This window comes from Ranitomeya imitator, chromosome 5 (assembly GCF_032444005.1).
Source record: "Ranitomeya imitator isolate aRanImi1 chromosome 5, aRanImi1.pri, whole genome shotgun sequence".
Lineage (NCBI taxonomy): Eukaryota > Metazoa > Chordata > Amphibia > Anura > Dendrobatidae > Ranitomeya > Ranitomeya imitator.
The window spans coordinates 21,681,250-21,705,678 of record NC_091286.1 but is presented as its reverse complement, the minus strand read 5'-3'; the positions used below and the strand labels follow the sequence as shown (position 1 = coordinate 21,705,678).

General features: G+C 44.9%; 1 protein-coding gene across 1 annotated transcript in view; it reads right to left on the bottom strand.

The window, feature by feature from the left end:
• Window positions 1-5,113: 5,113 nt before the first annotated feature.
• The window catches only part of EHD3 (EH domain containing 3), a 48,449-nt gene continuing 29,133 nt past the window's right edge, over window positions 5,114-24,429 (bottom strand). The window contains exons 4-6 of the mRNA XM_069768382.1: window positions 11,238-11,650; window positions 8,513-8,677; window positions 5,114-7,616 (exon numbers count right to left, since the gene is read on the bottom strand). Coding sequence (XP_069624483.1) covers window positions 7,089-7,616; window positions 8,513-8,677; window positions 11,238-11,650 — 1,106 coding nt within the window. The 3' untranslated portion in view covers window positions 5,114-7,088. The remainder of the gene's footprint in view (window positions 7,617-8,512; window positions 8,678-11,237; window positions 11,651-24,429) is intronic.

The window sequence follows — 24,429 nt, the reverse complement described above, 5'->3', positions numbered from 1 at the left end:
GTTACAACCTGTGTTATACCCCAGAGCTGCGCTCACTATTCTGCTGGTGCAATCACTGTGTACATACATTACATTACTGATCCTGAGTTACATCCTGTGTTATACCCCAGAGCTGCACTCACTAGTCTGCTGGTGCAGTCACTGTGCACATACATTACATTACTGATCCTGAGTTACCTCCTGTATTATACTCCAGAGCTGCACTCACTATTCTGCTGGTGCAGTCACTGTGTGCATACATTACTGATCCTGAGTTACATCCTGTATTATACCCCAGAGCTGCACTCACTATTCTGCTGGTGCAGTCACTGTGTACATACATTGCATTACTGATCCTGAGTTACATCCTGTATTATACCCCAGAGCTGCACTCACTATTCTGCTGGTGCAGTCACTGTGCACATACATTACATTACTGATCCTGAGTTACATCCTGTATTATACCCCAGAGCTGCACTCACTATTCTGCTGGTGCAGTCACTGTGTACATACATTACATTACTGATCCTGAGTTACATCCTGTATTATACCCCAGAGCTGCGCTCACTATTCTGCTGGTGCAGTCACTGTGTACATACATTACCTTAATGATCCTGAGTTACAACCTGTGTTATACCCCAGAGCTGCGCTCACTATTCTGCTGGTGCAGTCACTGTGTACATACATTACATTACTGATCCTGAGTTACAACCTGTGTTATACCCCAGAGCTGCGCTTACTATTCTGTTGGTGCAGTCACTGTGCACATACATTACTGATCCCGAGTTACAACCTGTGTTATACCCCAGAGCTGCGCTTACTATTCTGCTGGTGCAATCACTGTGTGCATACATTACTGATCCTGAGTTACATCCTGTATTATACCCCAGAGCTGCACTCACTATTCTGCTGGTGCAATCACTGTGTACGTACATTACATTACTGATCCTGAGTTACATCCTGTATTATACCCCAGAGCTGCACTCACTATTCTGCTGGTGCAGTCGCTGTGTACATACATTACTGATCCTGAGTTACATCCTGTATTATACTCCAGAGCTGCACTCACTATTCTGCTGGTGCAGTCACTGTGTACATACATTACATTACTGATCCCGAGTTACATCCTGTATTATACCCCAGAGCTGCACTCACTATTCTTCACTCCTTAATGGAATCCGCAGGTGTAAAACTGCAGGTGAAATCCGCACACAAAAACGTGTTAAATCGGCGGTAATTCCGCAGTGCGGATTTCCCAAAATCAGTACGGAAAAATCCATACACCATTCGGCAACGTGTGCACATACCCTAAAATTTAAGCCTCCTGATGAAAGTGTAAAGACTCTTTTGTTACATGGGTCCGAATAGACTAATGTAGGAGATGATATCAGAGAGTAGAGAAACACTGCGACCACTGTCCAGGGCGGAGCATTCCGCTACTCTCTACTGAAGTGAATGGGGCTGAGTTGCAGTACCACACACAACCTGTAGACCGATGTGGAGCTGTTTTCGGAAATACGCCATATTTTTTCCATTTTGGACATATTAAACATTAAAATATATGGTAATTCACAACTGACACTTTATAAGATTGTATTAGTTACATTTACACTTAATTACACACAAATACAAAAAAAAAAAAAAACAATAGCAGAAGAGGCAAACCGCATACTGTACGTCCTATAACAAATGTTTTTTTTTATTGGAGAAGCAACAAACACTTCTCAGTTCTATATTATAGTGATATCCAGAGCAGCATTCAAAATTCTGCTGGTTTCATCAAGGAACAGTCCACGCTGACCTCTTGTCACTTATTCCATCTCCCATTCTTCTGGTCACTTCTTGTACGTTCTTGAATCGATCTTCTAATTGCAGGATTTATCACGGTGAGCTGTGACCATCACCGGACAGACGTAAGCTCACTGCGACCCCCACTCCGGCAGCAGCAGTCTGTGATTGACCGCAGCGGTGAAATGATCTCCACAGCACATCATCGGTGACATCACTGGGGGAGTCGCATGGCTTATCTTATTTTTTTTAACATGCCAAGGCCACACGGAAAATTTTAATTTTGCCTAGACAACCCCTTTAATTCTTTAAAAACCATAAAATCCTGTTTAGTTTGTAACCACGACCTATTACTTTGAGGCCACGTTCACAAGGTCTGTATTTGGGGTCAGTATCAGAGGCGTATCTAGGGTTTTGGTCTGGGGGGGTGGGGGGGGAGAAGCTTCTGAGTGGCCACTAACCAGGTAACCTTGATTACAACTCGGTGACGCACCCTAATAGTGGAGGACCTCAGCAGATGACCGCGCTGTTACTGAAAATAATCTCTATATAACGACCAATATTGATATTACCGCCATATGGTCAGGGGTAGATACCAATAAAAGAACTTGGCACTCAACTTAGTCATCGCAAAAGGATTTTTTATTTTTTTTGCAGTCTGTAAACGTATAATCTTTCTGTGACAAGCAGTCAGACTGATGAAGGTCTAGATAAGACCGAAACGTTTACAGACTGCAAAAATAATAAAAAAAATCCTTTTGCAGTGACACACTAAGTTGAGTGCCAAGTTCTTTATTTTACTGCACATTGGTTTTGGTAACCTACTTGAGCACCTCACGGTAGTGCCACGCGATACTTCACATTAAGTGGTGGATACCGATCCTACAGAACATATAAGAGATCACAGCACAGTTACAGATGGTGACTTACCGCTGGCGTTCTTTCTGATGGAATCGTTCACTTTTCCCGTCTTTTCCACCTGGCCCAGACCGTCATGACAACTTCTTCCAGCCACGACTCGGCTGCAGAGAAAACAACAAAGACACATTTCACTTCTCATATTCCAGCCCCATCACCATCTATTCCCAACCTGCACAAACTCCTCATCCTGCTGATACCCCAATACTGAGCCACTGCTGCCGTATGTGTCCCTATTACTGCACCTGATACCCCAATACTGAGCCGCTGCTGCTGTATGTGTCCCTATTACTGCACCTGATACCCCAATACTGAGCCGCTGCTGCCGTATGTGTCCCTATTACTGCACCTGATACCCCAATACTGAGCCGCTGCTGCCGTATGTGTCCCTATTACTGCCCCTGATACCCCAATACTGAGCCGCATGTGTCCCTATTAATGCACCTGATACCCCAATACTGAGCCGCTGCTACCATATGTGTCCCTGTTACTACACCTGATACCCCAATACTGACTGAGCCGCTGCTGCCGTATGTGTCCCTATTACTGCACCTGATACCCCAAAACTGAGCCGCTGCTGCCGTATGTGTCCCTATTACTGCACCTGTTACACAATACTGAGCAGCTGCTGCCGTATGTATCCCTATTACTGCACCTGATACCCAAAACTGAGCCGCTGCCGCCGTATGTGTCCCTATTACTGCACCTGATACCCAATACTGAGCCGCTGCCGCCGTATGTGTCCCTATTACTGCACCTGATACCCAAAACTGAGCCGCTGCTGCCGTATGTGTCCCTATTACTGCACCTGATACCCCAAAACTGAGCCGCTGCTGCCGTATGTGTCCCTATTACTGCACCTGATACCCAATACTGAGCCGCTGCTGCCGTATGTATCCCTATTACTGCACCTGTTACCCAATACTGAGCCGCTGCATGTGTCCCCATTACTGCACCTGATACCCCAATACTGAGCCACTGCTGCCGTATGTATCCCTATTACTGCCCCCTGATACCCCAATACTGAGCCGCTGCTGCCGTATGTGTCCCTATTACTGCACCTGCTGTGTGGTTCTCTGTGCCATCTAAATTCTAAAGCACCCCTCTATAATATAGTAATGCCGGGTGCAAGTGCCTAAGGAAACAGTGCCCATATTTTGTCCCCTAGAAAGTTATAATGCCCTCTGTGTGCCCCTTTGATAGTCACAGTAACCTGAGTTCCCATATAACAATAAGTGCCCACTTTACATTTAATAATGTCCTGAGTCTACCCCTGTACAGCTCCCCTATACACAGTATGATGCTCTTATACACAGTATAATTCCACCTCACTGTATATTACCAACCACACAGTATACTAACGCCTTAGTAACCCCCAAACTGTTTGATGGCTCCAACACTGTAATCCCCATACTTTGTGATGCCCCCTAGATAGCCTCCATATAGTATAATGCACCATAGTCCTCAATATAGTATAATGCACTCCCCATAGGACTCCATATAGTATAATGCCCTCCCCATAAGCCTACTCTATATTGTATAATACACCCCCATAGGCAGACTCAATAGCACAAGACAGCACCCATAGGCAGTCTCTGTAGTATAAGGCAGACCCCACATAGGCACTGTCATAAGGCAGCCCCCCATAGGCAGACTCTGTAATAAGGCAGCCCCCCATAGGCAGACTGTAGTGTAAGGCAGCCCCCCACAGGCAGACTCTGTAATATGATAGCCCCCCCATAGGCAGATTGTAGTATAAGGCAGACCCCCCCACAGGCAGACTCCGTAGTATAAAGCCGCCCCCACAAAAATAAATACTCACCTCTCTTCTTCCTGGCTCCTCCGCTGCTACGAGCACCCGTACACAGTGATGTCATCATGACCCCTGTCAGTGTCGGCATCGGTGAGGTCAGACAGAGAGCGTAACGCTCCTTCTCTCATTAATGCGGTCAGCTGTATCGGCATACAGCCGATACAGCTGAACCTGCGATGACAGGCGGGGGGCTCACTGCTGGCACCGGGCCTCCCCTGCCTGTTAAAGGGTCCCAGAGCGGCCGGCGGCAGTGTAGGGAGATTGATTCTCCCTGCTGCGCCGCAGAATGTAACTGTATAGGCGCGCTGTGCACACGCCAGTACAGTTACAGTAGCGTAGCTCCGGGTGGCCCCCTCAGAGCGCGGGGCCCGGAGCGATGGCCCCCTCTGCCCCTCCGGTAGCTACGCTACTGGTCAGTATTTTACATCAGTATTTGTAGCCAAAACCATGAGATGAACAATCAGAGGAAAAATATAATAGAAACACGTCCCCACTTCTGTATTTATCACCCACTCCTGGTTTTCGCTTACAAATACGGATGTAAAATACTGACCAAATACTGACTGTGTGAACAAGGCCTTATAGTGAGACCAATAAGAGAAAAGTAGAGAGAAGCAGATTTTAAGTTTAGTTTATTCTTACAGAACCCAAACTGCATATTAAGACGTATCCCCCTTTAAATCATATAGAGTTCAATGTGCACAACCAGGTTCATTTACGTAGCAGCGTGGGTCCTCTTCCAATACGCAGGTGAGGCATGTGTGTATATATATATATATATTATATTTTTTTCTTTCAATAGGCATGTATATATTTTTTTATGTAACTTCCCAGAAATGGCACCGCTCTTCTATGGTTGTGCCCAGTATTACAGCCCATTTATATTCATGTGGATAGAGATGAGCTGCAATAGCTGACAAGGCCATGGACAAGAAGGGGCGCTATTTCTGGGGTTGCAGAATTCTGAAACTGTGACAATTCTATTATAAATATATAATTATTCTAAGTAAAAGCTAATGCATATGGTGAGGGATATAACAAAGCTTCCAGGAAAACGAACGGAACCGAGAGATTGAAGCTTATATCTATAAAACAAGTCATACGCTCAACAGAGCGACATACGGATTTCTTGCCCCGTGAATTATTTCTTATGATCTCCTCTAATACTTAAATGTTAGAGCATTTTAGCTCCTGGGTATATGGGAGTCGGGAAAATCATTTGGCTGACGGCTATCTATTGGGTATAGGGGGCTTTATACTGAAGGCAGACAGTTTTTGCATGAACCACTAAGTGTCAATATGAGAGGCATGTGCCTTGGGAATGTCACTAACTAATTCTTCGTAGAGTCTAACAACATAACATAACTGCATCTACACCTTACCAATCCACACCCAAATTCATGGTCCACTAAAAAAACAGTAAGACTACTTAGAGCATCTGTCTTCAAAAGTTTTGTTTTCTCATCCATTTACCGTCTTCACAGGAGAACCAATACTACACAATCATCAATACAATATCCTAAAGGGTTAATGTGAGGGCTACACAACTATTGCCATGAGCTGGTACAGAATTGGACCTGTCATAACACTGTGTCCAAACGACTAACAAAGGTCCTTACAAAGATTCCAAAGGAATCACAAAAGGTTAAAATTCACGTCAAACTTCGCTCCCACTTTCCTTCGGCGTCCAGTTTTTCAGCTATTTCAATGGATATTGGGCTCCCCTAACAATGGGTGAAAGTCAAGTGATGTTGGGCACCAAGCTTTCCATGATGCAAATAGTTAAATACCGTAGGTTCAAAAAATATCAGGAATTTCCCCTCTATTAACCGTTCCATCCTAAGACTATAAAAATAACATCAAAAGGTTCTCCACTATTGCCCTCTCCAACCCAAGATTAAAGCAGGTCTGCAACGTACAGGAACCATCAAAACGTTCTAGACTATTGCCCCAACTGGCCCAAGACCGAAGTATGTCTACACTAAACGGGAACATCAAAATGTTCTCCATTAATGTCACCTCAAAACCAAGACCAAAGTAGGTCTACAATGAACAGGAACCATCTGGTAGGTCTACATATGATGAATCAACCTGTGGAGAACGTGTCTGGTGGAGACGCAATGATAAGCTGCAACCTTCTAGACCAGAAGAATAAAGCGTAGACATCCTTTAAAAGAACTCACAATGAAGCATCACAAATCAGTAAAATAGACGCATACAAGACATAAAAACAACTGAAACCGATTTGCAGAACACAAGGCTGGAGAACAATACAACGAGGTATCTGGAAAGTGAAGAGAATTGAGGAAGCATTATGCAACGCAACATAGGTCCGAGAGCATGTTACGTCCTCAGGGTCTTTCTTCCCTTTAATTTTTTTTAATTGTTTGTCTTCTGTAAGTAAAGGTCAGCAGAAAGGAACGAGGATTAGCTTCTGGTTAACGGTTAATAAAAGCTCAATCAGCATTTTGATAGGATATATCGTGTTAAATCAAAATGCCTCAGCAGGCTCACTTCACATTAAATCGTATCAACTTGAGGGAAACTCTGTTACGTCTCGGCTCGCCAACACTTTCAATGTTCTCCTGCTTCACTCGATCACCTTCCGCTTGGAGGGTGGAATTAGATGGCAAGGAAGGTCATTTGGAAGCTCGTGGCCTTCTAATTTCACCTTAATTAGGTGGTTGGCTAAGGCAAACTCCTCATCGTCCAGCAGGCCATCTTTATCTATGTCAGCAAGCTTCCAGATCTTTCCAAGAACAGTGTTAGGCAGCTTGGACTTGACCATCTCCTTCTTGGCATTGGCACCGGTGATTTTGCCATTGACGGGAGACAAAGTGTAGAAGATCTCGTCATACATGGGCTTATCTCTGGCCACTACCCAGTCTGCGTCGTCAATGCCTTCTCCTGCCCCTTCTCCGTAACCGTGTCCAAAGGGACCATTCTGAGTACCTTCAAAGGCACCTCCTTTCACCATCTGGACTGGTTTTTGAGTTTCCTCTTGTCTAACCAGAACCATTAAGTGGGCAATGTCATGAGCCAGCATCTCATCTACCGTCTCCAGAAGCTTGTTCTTCAGGGGCTGGAATTTGTTAAAATCTTGGGATTGTAAGAGATCCTATGTAAGAAAAATGCAGAAAAAAGACAATCTCAATATTCCACCAATTATTCTTCACTAATCAATGTTACAGCTTAATCTGCTTTTGTAAAAGACAACGCTCTCAGGAGGTCCTGGTTGTCCTTATGGAGATCTAACTGGTGTCTAGGGTGTTACAGGCAATGCTAGCTGGGAAAAAGTATGCAAATTAGCTCTCCTCCAGAAGGACGAAAACTAACTCACTAGTGCCACCTCTAGGTACCTATTTTGTAAGCCATAGTCCAACCCATTATAAAACTGTCACACGTTACTTGGGTTATCAGTCAAACCATAGATAATCATGTGTAGACAAGGGAGAACCAAGAAAGGATGAGAGGTTGATGAAGACAATGCCAAAGAAGGGCAGAATCATAAGCCAAACTCTTAGGGCAAGAAGGTAAAGACGTGACTAAAATAATACAGGGGGTGAAGACTAGTGGAGGGTGGAGGTTGTGCAACATGGTGGTCCACCATCATGAGCCTCAACAACCCAAAGAGTAAAAGTCTAGAGGGGTCATTGGGGTAATGTCCTTGGTACAGAGGGTTAGACTTAACCACACGTAAAGAGATTTCATCAGTGGTTGGGTTTGGAACTAAAAAAGAAGGGCGGTCAAGATAAATAAATTGTTGGGAGTAAGGCTCCTAGACCCTTTGCCGAACAGCTCACTGAAGGGCCCCCAAGCATCCCAACTTTCTCAAGATAAAATTTTTTTTGAAAAACCCACATGGAACAAGCCACTGAACTAAACAATACCAAGTTTTAAACCAGAGCCATCATCTTTCTAGTGGTACATTACTCTACACAAGTCCTCCAGTACTGGATTATTGGGGTGACTCTATAGATGACTGTATGGCCGGGCAGAAAAGTCCACTTGTACCTGCATCTTCTTCAGGTTGGGGAAGTCTCCTGGAGAGATCTGATGTTCTCGTTCAATTCGACCGTAAATCTCCGCTAAAGTGCCTATTAACTCTTTCTTTTTATTGTCCTTTCCAAAGACGGCAGGCATCTCCTTCTTCAAGGAACTGATGATGTACGCGTGGACCTGAGGGTAAAAAAAAAAGGAGATAAAACTTGAATAATGTGACGTGTAATTATCTTTGTAACTTAGGTCTAACAACAAAAACTCCAGTCATTGGGCATGTGATGGTCCAGAACACCTAGTGATCAACCAGACAGTGTTATAGGGGGGCTCCAGACTGCTGTTATAGGGGGGCTCCATACTACACATCCAGACTGCTGTTATAGGGGGGCTCCAGACTACACATCCAGACTGCTGTTATAGGGGGGCTCCAGACTACACATCCAGACTGCTGTTATAGGGGGGCTCCAGACTACACATCCAGACTGCTGTTATAGGGGGGCTCCAGACTACACATCCAGACTGCTGTTATAGGGGGGCTCCAGACTACACATCCAGACTGCTGTTATAGGGGGGCTCCAGACTACACATCCAGACTGCTGTTATAGGGGGGCTCCAGACTACACATCCAGACTGCTGTTATAGGGGGCTCCAGACTACACATCCAGACTGCTGTTATAGGGGGGCTCCAGACTACACATCCAGATTGCTGTTATAGGGGGGCTCCAGACTACACATCCAGACTGCTGTTATAGGGGGGCTCCAGACTACACATCCAGACTGCTGTTATAGGGGGGCTCCAGACTACACATCCAGACTGCTGTTATAGGGGGCTCCAGATTACACATCCAGACTGCTGTTATAGGGGGCTCCAGAATACACATCCAGACTGCTGTTATAGGGGGCTCCAGACTACACATCCAGACTGCTGTTATAGGAGGTTCCAGAATACACATCCAGACTGCTGTTATAGGGGGGCTCCAGACTACACATCCAGACTGCTGTTATAGGAGGCTCCAGATTACACATCCAGACTGCTGTTATAGGGGGGCTCCAGACTACACATCCAGACTGCTGTTATAGGAGGTTCCAGAATACACATCCAGACTGCTGTTATAGGGGGCTCCAGACTACACATCCAGACTGCTGTTATAGGGGGCTCCAGACTACACATCCAGACTGCTGTTATAGGAGGTTCCAGAATACACATCCAGACTGCTGTTATAGGGGGCTCCAGACTACACATCCAGACTGCTGTTATAGGGGGGCTCCAGACTACACATCCAGACTGCTGTTATAGGAGGTTCCAGAATACACATCCAGACTGCTGTTATAGGGGGCTCCAGACTACACATCCAGACTGCTGTTATAGGGGGCTCCAGACTACACATCCAGACTGCTGTTATAGGAGGTTCCAGAATACACATCCAGACTGCTGTTATAGGGGGGCTCCAGACTACACATCCAGACTGCTGTTATAGGGGGGCTCCAGACTACACATCTAGACTGCTGTTATAGGGGGGCTCCATACTACACATCCAGACTGCTGTTATAGGGGGCTCCAGACTACACATCCAGACTGCTGTTATAGGGGGCTCCATACTACACATCCAGACTGCTGTTATAGGGGGGCTCCATACTACACATCCAGACTGCTGTTATAGGGGGCTCCAGATTACACATCCAGACTGCTGTTATAGGAGGTTCCAGAATACACATCCAGACTACTGTTATAGGGGGGCTCCAGATTACACATCCAGACTACTGTTATAGGGGGGCTCCAGACTACACATCCAGACTGCTGTTATAGGAGGTTCCAGAATACACATCCAGACTGCTGTTATAGGAGGCTCCAGATTACACATCCAGACTACTGTTATAGGGGGGCTCCAGACTACACATCCAGACTGCTGTTATAGGAGGTTCCAGAATACACATCCAGACTGCTGTTATAGGGGGCTCCAGACTACACATGCAGACTGCTGTTATAGGGGGGCTCCAGACTACACACCCACACTGCTGTTATAGGGGGCTCCACACTACAAAGACCATTAACATATATATTTCTGATTTTCCAGCACCAGGACACATTAAAAGCCCATTTTGGATTTATTAGCAATGTTCTATTCCGCACTTCGCACCAGTAAACCATCACGCTATTTCCTCTGACTTTTTAAGCCCATGATGAGGTCACTGCACTAATAGGGCAGAAATCCACAGCGGCGGGTGCAGGAAATACCAGACATGAATTACATCTCAATGGACCCCGCTCCGAGTATACAAACTGCAGCGTTAAAATAGAGCAGCTCCAGCTTGTTACTATTAAAAGACAAAACTCCAAACACAAAGAAAATCACTTTCTAGAAAGGAGAACAATGGAATGGGATTAACCCTTTATGCATTCCAGGACACAAAACTATAGAATTGGGTCTTCTTTCAAGGTACATCGCCCTGAGCAGAGATTAGCGCGAGTGGAGGATCACAAATTATCTGAGTATATTGTGGAAGAAAGGTGCAACCCCGTTGTCCCATCAATACCAATATAATGTGTAACTAACTAAAAGGGTATGAACACTTTTACAGTCAAATTTAGTTTTCTTCCCCCCCTGTATAATGAAAAATTAATCTCAATTTCACAGTGGTTATCCTTTTGTGTATACAGCTCCCATGAAAAGCCATGTTGGATGTGACAAGAGTAGAAAACTCAAAATAAATACAGAGAAGTGAAAGCTGAAAACGTCACCTTTGCCAGTCGCGCTCGTTTGATCAGGTCATTGAGTTTTCTGAGGGCTGCGTTACGTGGAAGGCTCTGAATGTCTCTGAACAGGTCTTGCTCCTCCGCTTCAAACAGTTTGCGGTTGTCAGGAATGAGCAACGGGTGCGACCAGAAAGACCCGATGTAGACCCTGATCACCTCCGGAGTGTTGACAATTTTGCCCAAGGACCACATGAGGGCGCCGTAAACCCTCATCAGCTGCTGGGTCTCTATTTGATCCGCCTTGTTTAGGACCACGCGCATTTTGTCCTCGTGGTTCTTCAAGGCTTTGATGACTTCTGAGAACTCATCGGAGATGTCCAGCTTGTGGGCGTCGAAAAGCAGTATGATGCGGTCAACCCTTTCGGCAAACCATTCTAACACCGCGGCAAAATCATAACCTGGAACGACAGAGGTAAATTACATCGTTATACAAGGAGCTGGTCAACCGAGGGCTGTGGTGTCATCTCTTAAAGGGAATCTGTCAGCAGGATTTCACCCCCAAACTATATGTGCATGTAGCCCTTACCTAGACCTGTCCAGCAATACCTTTACATGGCCGGTCCGTTTCTCCGTTACTGAGAAACTAGTCTTTTAATTGATATGCAAATAAGGCTGGAGAGCTATGGCAGATCTGAAACTTCCGTCACTCCACCTCTATTCCCCACCCAATGCCGCCTCCGCCAGCTTCACCGACAGCCTCTATACTGTGTGAGTTTAAGCAGAAGAGCCGTCAATCAAAAAGAAGGAGGAGGCAGCGCTGGTCAAGGAATAGAGCTGGAGTGGCAGAGGCTTGAGATCTACCATAGCTCTTCAGCCTCATTTGCATGCATTTTCAAATGCAGATTTCTCAGTAACGGAGGACCCGCCCTGTAAAGGTATTGCCGGACTTGCCTTTGAAAGAACTACATGACTAAATACATAGTTTGGGGTGTAAAAATCTTGCTGACAGATTCCCTTTAAAGAGATCCTCTATCTAAAATTAATAGTTAGTTATATTTTATTATTATTATTGTTGTTATGAGGGTAAGGAATAAATATTGGTTAAGTGATTCTGATCGTTTTGCTACACGGAAACCATCAGCAAGCTGCGGATGATGGATCTTGTATTCTTATGTAGAGAACTGTGCAAAACTTTTAGTCAGGTGTGGAAAGAATGAAAGAATGCTGCAAAGTAAGAATGGTTAAAAAATAAATAAAAGTACTAATAGTTTATTTTTATCAATTAACTGAATGCAAAATGAATGAACAAAAGAGCAATGAATATTTGGGGAGCGCCCGTCGCCTCCATCACGTCCTCTAGATACTTTATATAGATTTTGAAGGAACTCTGCAATGAGGCTGCTCTAAACATCTTGGAGACCCGGCCCCAGATCTTCTGTGTATGAGGTTTGTGCGGATCCTTCATGTGATCCCAGACAGACGGGATGATGGGAGAGCAGGGATCTGTGGGGGCCGGATCATCACCCCCAGGGCTCCTCGTTGGCTGGATGTTTGGGGTTTTCGTCCTGCTGCAGAATAGATCCGGAGCCAAATCTGGCACCGCAGCGACTGGAGCCTCAGGCTGAGCTCCTCCATAGGAGAACTGCGATTTCCAAATATATAGCAATATTGTGACATTATATATATATATATAATGCAGTAAGCGATCGTCCGACAAAGTTCAACCCACCAAAATGGACTTAAAACAAAAACAAACCCTGATGGCTCTTGGAACAAGGGGAGTAAAAACAAAGAGCAAAAATAAAAACTTCCTGTGTTGTTAAGGTTTAAAGTGGTTTCTTAAGTAGTTTCCTTGTTGTTACGAGGATTAGAAATAAATATTGCTTAAGTACGGTAATTGAGAGACTTTTGCTACCTGTAAACCATTAACAAGCTGCTGTTGATGGATCTTGTATTCTTATTAGGCGCCTATGGCACATTATAATGTCCGGTTCTGCTGGGTATAGTGTGGGTCTGACCGATGTTCTAAGAAACCACTTTAATGTGAGACCAACACTAACACCCAGGTAGTAAGAAGTAGAGGATAGCAGGTTAATTTGGGGTAAGTCAGTCAGATAGTTTTGCTATTTGGAAGCCATCAGCAAGCTGCTGTTGGTGGACCTTTTACTGTTATTATGTATCCCTAGCACATTCTGGTGTCCTGCTGTGTAGGTCTGGTGGGCTTATTATAACTTCTAGGGATAGTTGAGCAGTTTCATAGGTTTCAATGGAGACAGCAGAGTATGTGAGGCCACCTGTGCATTGGGTCCTTTATCTGTGCCTGCTGTCCACTACTTTAGGCATCCCCCCTCTAATACCTCTTCCTTATGGTCTCAGATATGGTAAACCTTCAGACATTTACGGCATGTCTTCTGCTCTGAAATTGCAAACACCTCTCTAATACGCCCCCCACCCCCCATATACGTACAGTTTACTTTATTAATACGTGAGCCAGACCACTTGCACGCTCATGTGTTATTAACTAAGCCATTGTAGATATTAAGAATACAGAAAAGCCATAAAGAGGTCCGTCATCAGCAGTTCGCCTGCTTACTGATGGTTTTCAGCCCCCCCCCCAAAAAAAAATATATATATAAAAAAATTCTACTCTAAAATAAAAAAACAAACAAACAAAAAAATCAATTGAAAAAACCTACTGAAGATGCAGATGATGCATTCTATATTTGCAGCATAGAGCCCACGGTAAATTGATTTAATATGTGTAGAAAAATACTTGAAGGTATAAATTAAAGTTTTAATGCATTTTAAATCGTATATCTTAAAAGGGTTACTGCTGTCCAAAAATGTTACGTCAATCTACAAAACGTCACTGTATGTCCATGATGGGATTGTAACATACAGCTGGACACATCTCCTCCATACACAGAGGTAAGTAATAAACTATCAGCTGCCTGCAGCCACCACTAGAGGGCGCTCTCTTTATGATGTATATGGACGTGGTTGCTCACATTGCTTTTTTCCCCCTCGCAGTTTACAGTATGAACTGCAGCTCTGGAGAACAAACTTTTGCTTAACTTTGAACCCCATGAAATTCTAAGTTGCCCTAATATTCACACGTCTGATGTATTACTTCTTAGGTGATGTCGTTTACAGGCATGTTAACCTGTCACATCCCAGTAGGTTTGTTGGTCCTGAAGCTAGGGCTCGTGCCGAGGACACTCAGTATGTTCTATGGCGTGTTAGGAGAACCCGGAGTAATGAATCGGACCACCTTTCGAAAATCACACAGTTTTGCCCGGACAGCCTTTATATCTGAGGACAGGTCCTGTAATAGACTGCTGCTGTCTACAAGTGGTGAACGTTACTATAATTATGGTGGTCACGTGCATGATACTTATGGGGGCACGTTGTATAGGAATCATCTTGCTGTTCCTGTTATGGGGAACCATCACTGTTCTGAATACGCTGTGGTTTCCAGATTTATGTGGAACCTATGATTGAAGAGGTTATGGGAATATTTTGGCTATTCTTGTTATGAGAGTCCTGGGGGGGGGGGGGGGGGGGGTCACCACTATGATTATCCAATGGCTGCCATCTTTATGGGGATCCTATGGCTGACATCGTTATGGGACATAATTTCACTAACACGGTTATGGGGATCCTTTGACTGTCACCATCATGGGGGTTCTGTATGAAATACTGTATTTGTTTTCTAGAAAACATGTCATTTTATTCTATTGTATTCATATTTAGGCTTTTGGCTGACACTGTTCTGAGGATGCACCGTCCATCACTTTTAGGCTATGTGCACATGTTGCAGATTTTGTTGCGGATCCGCAGCGTTTTCTCCGCGCGGATTTGCACCAAATCTGCAAGGGGTAGCTCAGGCAATGTTAATCAATGGATCAATGGGAATCCAGAATTGGTGTGCACATGCTGCAGAAAATTCCACACTGATTCGCAGCGTTTTATTTTCTGCAGCATATCAATTCTTTTTGCGGATCGGCAGCGTTTTCGCACCCATTGACTTACACTGAGTCAGTCAAATCCGCAGCAAAACCGGAGCTGTAACAAGGTCTGTGGATTAGCGTGCCAAAAACACTGCAGAAAGGAAGGAGGAAGAGTGCAGGGGCATCTGTCTGTGGAAGTGTGTGCGTGTGGCCAGGCATCATCTGATGGGACTACTACTCCCATCCGGCTCTATCTGGGGTCACATAACAGTGACAGCATGAGCCGATGATGGGTCAGTAGTCCCATCATCCGGCGACTGTGTTAAACTGTAAAACTAAAAAAAAAGAAAAACACATTCATACTCTAACACTTAATTCCCTGACGCCCTTGATCTCCTGCAATAAAAATAAAATAAACCAGCATTTACTCATCTTTCCGCCGTAGTCCATTTAAGAACGAGTGTCCCACGGCGATCTCCCATGTAGAACAGTCACATCGGGAGATGTGACCCCCCTACATGGCTCCGGTGATGCAGTGACAGTAGCTATCCTCCCGCAGAGTATCACTGCACCGTTGTCAGCGGTCACCGGAGTTTGTGCTGTCACTTGCGGCACCACTGCGTGAGAAAATTCTCAGTGCCACAAGGGAACTCGAATTCCGGTGAACTCTGTGATACACTGCTGGAGGGATTACCTCCTGTCAGTATCGCCAGAGGCTGGGTAGAGCAGTCACATCTCCAGATGTGACTGCTCTACACGTGAGATTGTTGTAGGACACTCAGTAAATGGACTACGGCGGACAGGGAGTATTTGTGTTGGTTTATTTTATTTTTGTTGCAGGAGATCGAGGGATTCAGGGGATGAGGTGACGCAGTAAGTATGGTAAATTAAAATTAATAAATGAGTGTCATTTCTTCAAATAAAGGACTTTATTCTGGCTGTGTCTTTATTTACCATGTAACTATCGGATTAGTAATGGATAGAAATCTTATTGATGCTTCTCAATTACTAAGCCGTGGGCTTGATGTCACCGGACAATACACAGGTGACATCAACCCCACAAATATTACCCCACTTGCCACTGCTACAGGGCAAATGGGAAGAGTGAGGCTAAATGCCAGAATTGGTGCATCAATAAGATGCGCCATTTCTGGGGCAGCTGAGAGCTGATGTCATTAGCCGGGGGGGGGGGGGGCAATATCCATGTACCCTTCCCAGGCTATTAATATCAGCCTGCAGCTGTATGCATAGCCTTTCTTGGTTTGATTTTATAGGAGGACCCCATGTCAATTTTTTTCTGGGGTTCCCCTGTAAATTAGCTAGTAAGGGCTAAGCAAACATCTGTGAGCTGATATTAATAGCCTGGGAACCATTATGGCCATTGGCTCCATCCAAGAATATTAACTTCAGCCCTCAGCTTTCCCTCTGCTGGTTATGGAAATTACACAGGAGCCCACACTTTTTTTTTTTTGAACAGATATTGCGTTTCACGCAAAGTGTGTGTGTGTGTCTTTTATTTAACTTTATGTACTATTTTATTAATGAGGGTATCTGACTGACACATACAGTATATCCACTTTCATTTGTTTTGTGTGTGTAAACATTATATGTGAACATGGTATGTAATGATATTATGATCTTCAATGGAAAATGTAAAAAGAGGTTGGACAAGGAAATGACATCAGAAGTTTTTTTTTTTTGTTAAATAATATATCTTTATTTAGCATGCAAATTCGCAGAGAAAACCGCATGAAAAGCTGCATCAACTGCATTTTCTGCCAAGAGAGGCAGAATCTATGCAAATTTTTACAAAGGCAAATCCGCAATGTACGCATAGGGATTCCATGGCGGGCATTATTATGGGTACCCTATGGCTGACACTGAGGATCCTCCGTCCATCACTTTTATAGGGATTCCATGGTGGGTATTATTATGGGTACCCTATGGCTGACACTGAGGATCCTCCGTCCATCACTTTTATAGGGATTCCATGGCGGGCATTAGTATGGGTACCCCATGGCTAACACTGCTATGAGGATCTACTGTGTCACTAAGGGCGCAGTCAAATGACAGTATAAATTGAACAGACATTGAACCACAAGGCACGGACTGGATGGTGGATCTCCCGACACGACAGCTGCACAGAAATATATGAAGCTGTCACACTCGGGTCGGGAGACCCGCCAGCCAGTCCGTGCACACTACGGTCCAATTTATACGGTCGTCTGACTGGGCCCTTATCCGGATCCTACGGCTGCCGCTATTATGAAGATCCTCCATCTTTCAGGGTATGTGCACACGTAAGAATTTCTTGCAGAAAATTCCTGAAGAAAACTGGACATTTTCTGCAAGAAAACCCGCATGCGTTTTTACCACGTTTGTGTGTTTTTTTCCAGAACTTTCCCAATGCATTATATAGCGGGAAAAAACGCGAAAACAATGCAAAATTAATGAACATGCTGCATTTACCGCGATGCGTTTTTCACCCGGAATAAAAACGCATCATGTGCACAAAAATTGCAGAATGCATTCTAAATGATAGGATGCATATGTATGCGTTTTTTAAGGAGTTTTTATTGCGAAAAAAAAATGCAACGTGTGCACACAGCCTCACTCTCATGGGGGTCCTATGGTTGACACTGTTATAAGGATCCCTTTGATTAACACCACGTCTGTGGCATGAATTTCATTTTATGTTTTATTGTAGGCTAAATCAGGTCAGAAAAATCTAAGCACATTGCTCTATGAGGGCCCTGGGATTTTTGCAAAATTAGAGACTGACTGCCAAGTTGTAGACACCGCCAAAAAACTGAAGGCACCCTGACAAATTATGCGAAAATGCAAAAATGTGTTTTTTCTAGGAAATATTTTGCACTTCTAGTGGGATATTTTTTTTTTTTTTTATTCAGCCTTTTCTGAGCAGCGTTAGTAATTTTCTGCTGATAGCGGAAGCCGTATTGTTGCGAGAACATTTATTTGTGTCTGGGATTACGGCATTAGTGGATGTGATTGCTCACAGGGGATCCCGGGGGAAGATACGATCAGCGAGTGTTAACTACCAGAATCAACTCAAGGAGCTCATGAGGAAGTGACCGCCACTCAGGTGTCTCCATTATTCTTTCCAGAGCGCTTTGTTCCTGGCATGGAAAGTGTGAATAATGGGACTTCAAGGTGTTTTCCACTCTCTCTACATAGTGTTCACACCTCGCCGTGAACTGGATGTAGCGTCATGTGATCTGTCATCGCACTACGCAGGAAGAGCAGAATATTAAAGGTTATTTGCCCAAATTATAGCTTTATATCTGCAATCCAATAGCTAATCCCGGAGAAACACACATTTTCTTAAAGGGAACCTGTCACCCCCGTTTTTTGAGATTGAGCTATAAATACTGTTAAATAGGGCCTGCGCTGTGTGTTCCTATAGTGTATGTAGTGTACCCCGATTCCCCACCTATGCTGAGATATAACTTACCAAAGTCGCCGTTTTCGCCTGTCAATCAGGCTGGTCAGGTCGGGAGGGCGTGGTGACATCGCTGGTTCTTCCTCAGCTTTACGTTGGTGGCGTAGTGGCGTAGTGGTGAACAAGCAGCGCGCGATCTGCGCTGTAATCCCTTGCATCGGTGGGGGCGGCCATCTTCCTGGGGCCGCGCGTGCGCAGATCGAGTGCTCTGCTGCACGGGGCTTCAGGAAAATGGCCGCGGGATGCCGCGCGTGCGCATTAGAGATCGCGGCGGCCATTTTCCCAAAGCCGAGTTTGCATCTCGGCTTTGGGAAAATGGCCGCCGCGATCTCTAATGCGCACGCGCGGCATCCCGCGGCCATTTTCCTGAAGCCCCGTGCAGCAGAGCACTCGATCTGCGCACGCGCGGCCCCAGGAAGATGGCCGCCCCCACCGATGCAAGGGATTACAGCGCAGATCGCGCGCTGCTTGTTCACCACTACGCCACCAACGTAAAGCTGAGGAAGAACCAGCGATGTCACCACGCCCTCCCGACCTGACCAGCCTGATTGACAGGCGAAAACGGCGACTTTGGTAAGTTATATCTCAGCATAGGTGGGGAATCGGGGTACACTACATACACTATAGGAACACACAGCGCAGGCCCTATTTAACAGTATTTATAGCTCAATCTCAAAAAACGGGGTGACAGGTTCCCTTTAATATGTAAAATGAGCTGTAAAGATCTATGGGCCAGACAGAGATCTCCCCGAGAATCTGCCTCCAGAGCTTATTATAAATGAAAGGGGCTTTACCAGAGTGACACATGTAACCAACACCGAGGAGCAAAACTGAGCTCTGTCTCATTACAAAGAAGTAAGGGGGCAGTATTATAGTAGTTATATTCTAGTACATAGGAGCAGTATTATAGTAGTTATATTCTAGTACATAGGAGCAGTATTATAGTAGTTATATTCTAGTACATAGGAGCAGTATTATAGTAGTTATATTCTAGTACATAAGGGCAGTATTATAGTAGTTATATTCTAGTACATAGGAGCAGTATTATAGTAGTTATGTTCTTGTACATAGGAGCAGTATTATAGTAGTTCTATTCTTGTACATAGGAGCAGTATTATAGTAGTTCTATTCTTGTACATAGGGGCAGTATTATAGTAGTTCTATTCTTGTACATAGGGGCAGTATTATAGTAGTTCTATTCTTGTACATAGGGGCAGTATTATAGTAGTTCTATTCTTGTACATAGGGACAGTATTATAGTAGTTATATTCTTGTACATAGGAGCAGTATTATAGTAGTTATATTCTTGTACATAGGGGCAGTATTATAGTAGTTATATTCTTGTACATAGGAGAAGTATTATAGCAGTTTTATACTTTTGTTTATTTCAGACGATGCTGGAATTGGTAGTTAAGTACCGATATGATATCCGAGTGATGTGCGTTGTCTCACTCGCACCCATAGGCTTATATGGGTGCGAGGGAGCCGAGACTCGTCAATGTACTATATGGCCGAGGAAAATAAAAATGGTGAAGTGAGCTGCCCCATAGAAGAATACTGGTCCGAGTGCCATGCGATGTTTTATCACACCGCACTCGTCCGTATTCCTCTCTAGTGTGACTCCGGCCTTATTGTAATAGTAGGACACGCAGAGCGCCAGATTTACAGCAGGACAGGGAAGGATTATCACTCACACTCGTATTAGGCCACTTTTCCATACATTGTACGGAGTCACCGGACGCAGCTTCCTCTCCAGCAGCGCTCGCCTCCTGCTGCACTGCGGCCTAATACAATTAACCCCTCGGAGGGGAATCAGAACAGAGTTCAGTACATCATATTTATCACATTTAGGAAGTGTGCTCTGCAGTAATTGACATCCTATGTGGAGCGGTCACCATGCTCAGGAAGAAGTCTCTATGCACGCAAGTGACCCTTTGATAGCGATTTTGGAGCAAATTCCTGGAAAATGCGTGTAAACAGTTTGGACTGGGCAATGGGTAACGTATCTATCACTATAGTTGTAAATGTTCTAGGTTTGGAGGTCACATGAATCATTGGGTCTTTAGTATATTAGCTGAAAGATTTCTCAGGCTTCTAGAAGTAAAGGTTCAGATTATCACTGCAGACAGCGGTCACAAAGATCAGCTGCGCATCCCGCTTCTGAGACCACAAACAGCTGTTTTTCCCAGGAAAAAGGTACATCCGTAATTATTTAGTGGTTATTCCATAAACGAAGGTCTAAAATTCCCTAGATTAAAATCCAATACTCTGATGGAGGGAACTGGACCGCCTCTATCATGTCCATTTGCCCTAAAAGGCCACAAGCAAAACAATTGCCCTAATGGGTCAAATAGGATAATGAAAAGTCCTGCAAACTCTCTAATAAACATGGAGCCCGATTCATTATTACATTTATAGCAAAAACTGCTAATGAATTCGGGCTCTTTAGGTTTTAGTTCCTAACCATTGTTACCATCTCTGCCTGCTGTCTGTGAGAATATATATTATATATATCTCAATGTAAATAAAAATAAATATCTCATGGAGGTCTGGAGTTGAAATGATGCTCCAAAATCAAAGTGGAAAATTAAGTTACAGGCTAATCCAACTTCAGTGGAAATGCCTCATGACAAGGAAAAGATGCTCAGTAGTGTGTGTGGCCTCCACGTGCCTGTATGACCTCCCTACTGTACAACGCCTGGGCATGCTCCTGAGGAGGCGGCGGATGGTCGCCTGAGGGATCTCCTCCCAGACCTGGACTAAAGCATCCGCCAACTCCTGGACAGTCTGTGGTGCAACGTGACGTTGGTGGATGGTGCGAGACATGATGTCCCAGATGTGCTCAATCGGATTCAGGTCTGGGGAACGGGCGGGCCAGTCCATAGCTTCAATGCCTTCATCTTGCAGGAACTGCTGACACACTCCAGCCACATGAGGTCTGGCATTGTCCTGCATTAAGAGGAACCCAGGGCCAACCGCACCAGCATATGGTCTCACAAGGGGTCTGAGGATCTCATCTCGGAACCTAATGGTAGTCAGGCTACCTCTGTCTGTGCGGCCCTCCTAAGAAATGCCACCCCACACCATTACTGACCCACTTCCAAACCTGTCATGCTGAAGGATGTTGCAGTCAGCAGATCGCTCTCCACGGCGTCTCCAGACTCTGTCACGTCTGTCACATGTGCTCAGTGTGAACCTGCTCTCATCTGTGAAGAGCATAGGGCGCTAGTGGCGAATTTGCCAATCCTGGTGTTCTGTGGCAAATGCTAAGCGTCCTGCACTGTGTGCACAGCCGCCATCTGTGGATGTCGGGCACTCAGACCATCCTCATGAAGTCGGTTTCTAACCGTTTGTGCAGACACATGCACATTTTTGGCCTGCTGGAGATCATTTTGCAGGGCTCTGGCAGTGCTCCTCCTTGCACAAAGGTGGAGGTAGCGGTTCTGCTGGGTTGTTGCCCTCCTACGACCCCCTCCACGTCTCCTGGCCTGTCTCCTGGTAGCGCCTCCAGCCTCTGGACACGATGCTGACAGACACAGCAAACCTTTTTGTCACAGCTCGCACTGATGTGCCATCTTGGATGAGCTGCACTACCTGAGCCACTTGTGTGGGTTGTAGAGTCCGTCTTATGCTACCACGAGTGTGAAAGCACAACCAACATTCAAAAGTGACCAAAACAGCCAGAAAGCATTGGTACCGAGATGTGGTCTGTGGTCCCCACCTGCAGAACCCCTCCTTTATTGAATGTGTCTTGATAATTGCCGATAATTTCCATCTGTTGTCTATTCCATTTGGACAACAGCGTGTGAAATTGATTGTCAATCAGTGTTGCTTCCTAAGTGGACAGTTTGATTTCACAGAAGTTTGATTTACTTGGAGTTAGATTCTGTTGTTTAAGTGTTCCATTTATTTATTTTTTTTGAGCAGTGTATATTCGATCCTATGACCCAGTCCAGGATCTATAATCTATTAACAGAATTGAGAATGAAGGAAGGTTGTTCTCATTTTGGAGCTGTAAAGTCTATGATAGACCATAGACTACATGCTATCATAGATCTTTATTTTAAACACGATTATTCATATCTTCTCTACAGCAAACGCTGCTGCAGAGAAGATATCAATGGTGGCTTCAGCACCAGATGCAGGGGACAGCGCTAAACTTTAGCGCTGTCTCCTGCACGGTGCGTGTGGTACCCAGTGGGCACACGGGCGGCACATGTGTGCCACACTTATGTACCACAGAAACGCACGGGCACGGATAATTCCGGTACCGGAATTATCTTGACGTGTGAGACTGCCCTCACATGTAGAACAGTCACATCGGGAGAGGCGACCGCTGGCGATAGGAGGTAATTCTCCCGAGTGTATCACTGAGCTGCTGTGGGAGTTCACCGGAGTTCATCAGCTGATCAGCTCTGGGGCTCTCACTTACGGCACAGCTGCATTGAGAACTTTCTCACGGCAGCTCAGTGATACACTGCGGGAACGATTACCTCCTGTCAGTGTATCGCAGGCTGTCTTTGAGATTTATTAGTGACAGCTCTCAAAGTCATCAGGATCGTTGTGGGACATTACGAATTATCTTCTCTGCGGACAGGTGAGGAATATTGTGGTTTAGTATTTTATTTTTGTTGCAGGAGAAGTTGGTGTCATGTGGATTAGACGGTCAGGGAGTATGGTTTAATTAATTAAGATTTATTAAAAGGAGTCTGTGTCACTATTTTAAATAAGGAACTTTATTCTGGGTATCTGTTTTTATACAATATCACTATGGGGTTACTAATAGGAGCTTCTTATAGACTTCTCTCCATTACTAACCTGTGGGCTTGATGTCACCTGACAATACAAAGGTGAGATCAACCCAACAAATATGAACTCCACTTGCCACCTCTACAGGGCAATTGGGAAGAGCGTGGCTAAGGCTATGTGCACACGTTCAGGATTTCTTGCAGAAAATTCCTGAGAAAAACCTGAAATTTTCTGCAAGAAATCTGCATGCGTTTTTTGCGCGTTTTTGATGCGTTTTTTTCCGGACATTTCCCAATGCATTTTAGAGTGGGAAATCCGCAAAATTAATGAACATGCTCCGTTTTTTACCGCGATGCGTTTTTTTCACGGAAAAAAAACTCATCATGTGCACAAAACATGCGGAATTCATTCTAAATGATGGGATGCATATCGTATACTGTTTTTTTTTTTGCGGTTTTATAGCATTTTTATCACAAAAAAAACACGAAAAATCAGCAAAGTGTGGACACAGCCTAAGCGACAGATTTGGCACATCTTATAGCTGCACCTTTTCTGGGGCGGCTGAGAGCTGATAGTTTTAGCCTGGGAGGGGGGGGGGGGCAATATCAATGGCCCTTCCTATGCTAAAAATATCAGTCCACAGCTGTCTGCCTAGCCTTTGCTGGTTAGATTTTATAGGAAGACACTATGCTAACTTTCTGGTGTCCCCCTGTAAACTAGCCAGTAAAGGCTAAGCAAACAGCTGTGAGCTGATATTAATAGCCTGGGAACCTTTATGGCTATTGGCTCCTTCCCAGAATATTATCAGCCCTGAGCTGTCTGCTGGTTATGAAAATTAGGCCGGGATCACACATACGTGATATACGGCCGAGTCTAGCAGGTGAAAACCCAGCTCTGGCGCTGGCACTCCAGAGTGAAGCGTGCAGCGGCACGCCAATACATGGAGCTGCACACTCCGCTCAGGAGTGCCGGCGCCAGAGCTGGGTTTTCACCTGCGAGACTCGGCCGTATCTCGCGTATATGTGATCCCGGCCTTAAGCGGGAGCCAATACAATTTTTTTCCATTTTTTTTTTCTTA